The sequence below is a fragment of the Euphorbia lathyris genome, chromosome 4, assembly GCF_963576675.1.
Source record: "Euphorbia lathyris chromosome 4, ddEupLath1.1, whole genome shotgun sequence".
NCBI lineage: Eukaryota > Viridiplantae > Streptophyta > Magnoliopsida > Malpighiales > Euphorbiaceae > Euphorbia > Euphorbia lathyris.
This window is the reverse complement of record NC_088913.1, coordinates 72,852,472-72,855,043: the sequence shown is the minus strand read 5'-3', so window position 1 is coordinate 72,855,043 and position 2,572 is coordinate 72,852,472. Positions and strand designations below refer to the sequence as shown.

The following is a 2,572-nucleotide window of genomic DNA, read 5'->3' as shown; positions in this document are numbered from 1 at the left end:
TTGCTGGAAATGGGGCATATACATTCTATCTTCTTCCTTGCCTGCTGGCATGTTCTAAGATTTTTAGATTTTTTCAATGTACGGATTGCCCAGCTGTTATTTTTTAGGCAAACACCTAATCAATCAGCTTCAATATATTTGATGCACGTAGCCACCATAATGGATTAATTTTTCAAAATGTGCAATTGATGATATTAAGTTGAAGTTAACTAAAAAAAACACAGTAAATTTTTAAGGAAACTGAGATTTACGATTGAATAATTGAATGAGGAATAACAAGTCCTACTTGATTTATAGACATTTTAGAACCCATACACCCCCACCAAAATTCTATTTTGCACAATTCTGCAGTTCTTCCTGTAATACATTCACAGCCTCTGAACCAAAACCTTAAAATTTTAGTATTTTTTTTTTCTAATACTTTCTATCACCTATTTTGGATGAAGAAGACTCTACAAAATATGCAATTAAAGCTAAACATACTCTAATTCCATATATATAATTTCTTCCCTTCTTTGAAGAAAAAAAAGGACACTTGATTAATTAAAATCTACTTCTGGTTGTTATTGCTTGTTTCTTCTTAAATCAACAACCACGACGCTAACATTGTCCGTACTATGCCTGGCCAAGGCCAGTTTAGTAAGTAGTATTGAAGCATCCGCGCACGCCTTATTGGAGCTCTCAACAGAACCACTGCTCACGGCGGTATCGCTGTCCGGAGAGCCTGGTGGAGACGGTGGTCTCTGTTGACGCAAGCACATTCGCGCAACTCCACATGCGGTTTCATTTGACACCACATCCCACAGGCCATCGCTGGCCAGTATAAGACACTCGTCGTCCGCCGTCCGATCCATCACCATTACTTCCGGTTCCGGTATAACATATGGTTTCAAATAATTATCACCTGAACATTAAAACAACGGATCAATACAAATTCTAGAATAAATCTCTGTTAGGGAGTTAACTTAATAATCCATAATTAAGCGTATGTTCTTACCAATTGCTCTGGACATTGCCAAAACTCCAAGGACTCTTGCTCCGTCCCAGTAGATTACGCGGCCACCGGTGGCTTGGATTCGGAGCAATTCATCGGGGCGATCAGGCTGTAGATTAGGAAAAGTTAACCGTTAGTAAAGAAAAATTTTCAAGTTGGAGATTGTGTTCTACACGCACCAATGGATGAGCGAAAACAATACTACTTTAATAATGATGGCGCGTGAACACGCGCTATTCGCAAATCACCGGAATAAATAAGTTAGGCCGTTAGGGAAGTGAATCTCACCTTATGATCAGTTGAAAGAGGAATAGCAGCACCGTTACGGCAGAGCACCGCTCGTGAGTCACCGCAATTAGAAACAACGATTTTATCCGGCGTTACAACTGCAACAACGGCAGTAGATCCAACGGCGTCACACTGTGGAGTCTGAAGCTCACACCGGCATTTAGCTTCTTCATCATCATTGCATCGTTCCTCCACCTCTTTGTCCATTTTCGCAAAACTTCTCTCCATAGTTCCTTTCCACTCCACGGATTCAATTTCTTCAGAACTTTCGATTTCTTCTTTCAATATATCGTGCAACCGATCTTTACACTTCAGAGCCACCTGAAGAAAATTAAGATTAAAAAATTAAATAAACGCCGAGATCAATTAAACAAATCAAAGAGAAAACTAGAGTTCGTGATTGTGAATATTTACATGAGAACAACCGTGGCCATCAAATACACCGAAGAACGACGATTTCTCCGTGGTAAATTTCGTTTGTATTGAAACAGCGTCTTCCATATCTCTTCTTCTACCACAAACCGAAGTCATACCATACTTCGGAGATTCCTCTACCAATACGCGATCTGATTTTGCAGAAACTGAGCTACCTGTTCCAGATTGATGCTTAGAATCGAAAGTCTCGTTAGTCTCTCGTGTTGTAGTTTCTTTCCTTTTACTTTCTCTACACATATCTCCGCTCGATTTGCAATTCTCTTCTGCGTTATTGCAGTCACGTGCTAGAGGCTCCGAAAGAAGAGGAAACAGATCAATCTTCTGTCGTTTCCGGCCGTTCTCAGACGGTGGTTGAACTGCCGAATTGGCCACGACCTTGAAGGGACGAAGCTCTAATCTCCTCCGCCTTGAAGCTCGGGAGCTTGGCTCAACTACTGGAGCAGCTGTCTCACTTTCACTAACAACTCCACAGCAAATTCCAGCCATTAACAGTTCTAATCGGTGTAAAATTCAAAATCCAAACAACGAAATCTCGAAATATCTTGGGCTAATGTTAAAAGCAAGTGCTTATTATCTGCTCGCGGAAACAAAAGAGAGAGACAGAGAATTGAAATGAGATACGAGAGATCTTTTGGAGCAGGAAAGAGGACCCTTTAATATTACGAAGGAAGAGGGGTGCCAAAAAAATAAAAAAAAAGTTGTCGCCTGGGGGCCACAGTAAAATGACGGGCAGGTCTGCCCGTCACCGCCCGGGGCAAAAAGATCCGACATGTACAGTTGGTATGACGTCGAAATACTGAATACTAGATGGTATCTTCGCCGTCCATCTTTCTCTCTCTTTTTGTTTCTTCAACA

General features: G+C 41.1%; 1 protein-coding gene across 1 annotated transcript; it reads right to left on the bottom strand.

Annotated features, from left to right (window-relative positions):
• Positions 1-261: 261 nt before the first annotated feature.
• On the bottom strand, positions 262-2,360 carry LOC136226366 (protein phosphatase 2C 37-like). Its single transcript, XM_066014813.1, has 4 exons — positions 1,697-2,360; positions 1,283-1,603; positions 998-1,103; positions 262-904 (listed from the first exon to the last, which is right to left on the bottom strand). The coding sequence occupies exons 1-4, from the start codon at positions 2,201-2,203 to the stop codon at positions 564-566; spliced, it is 1,275 nt and encodes a 424-aa protein (XP_065870885.1). The 5' UTR covers positions 2,204-2,360; the 3' UTR covers positions 262-563.
• Positions 2,361-2,572: the final 212 nt, after the last annotated feature.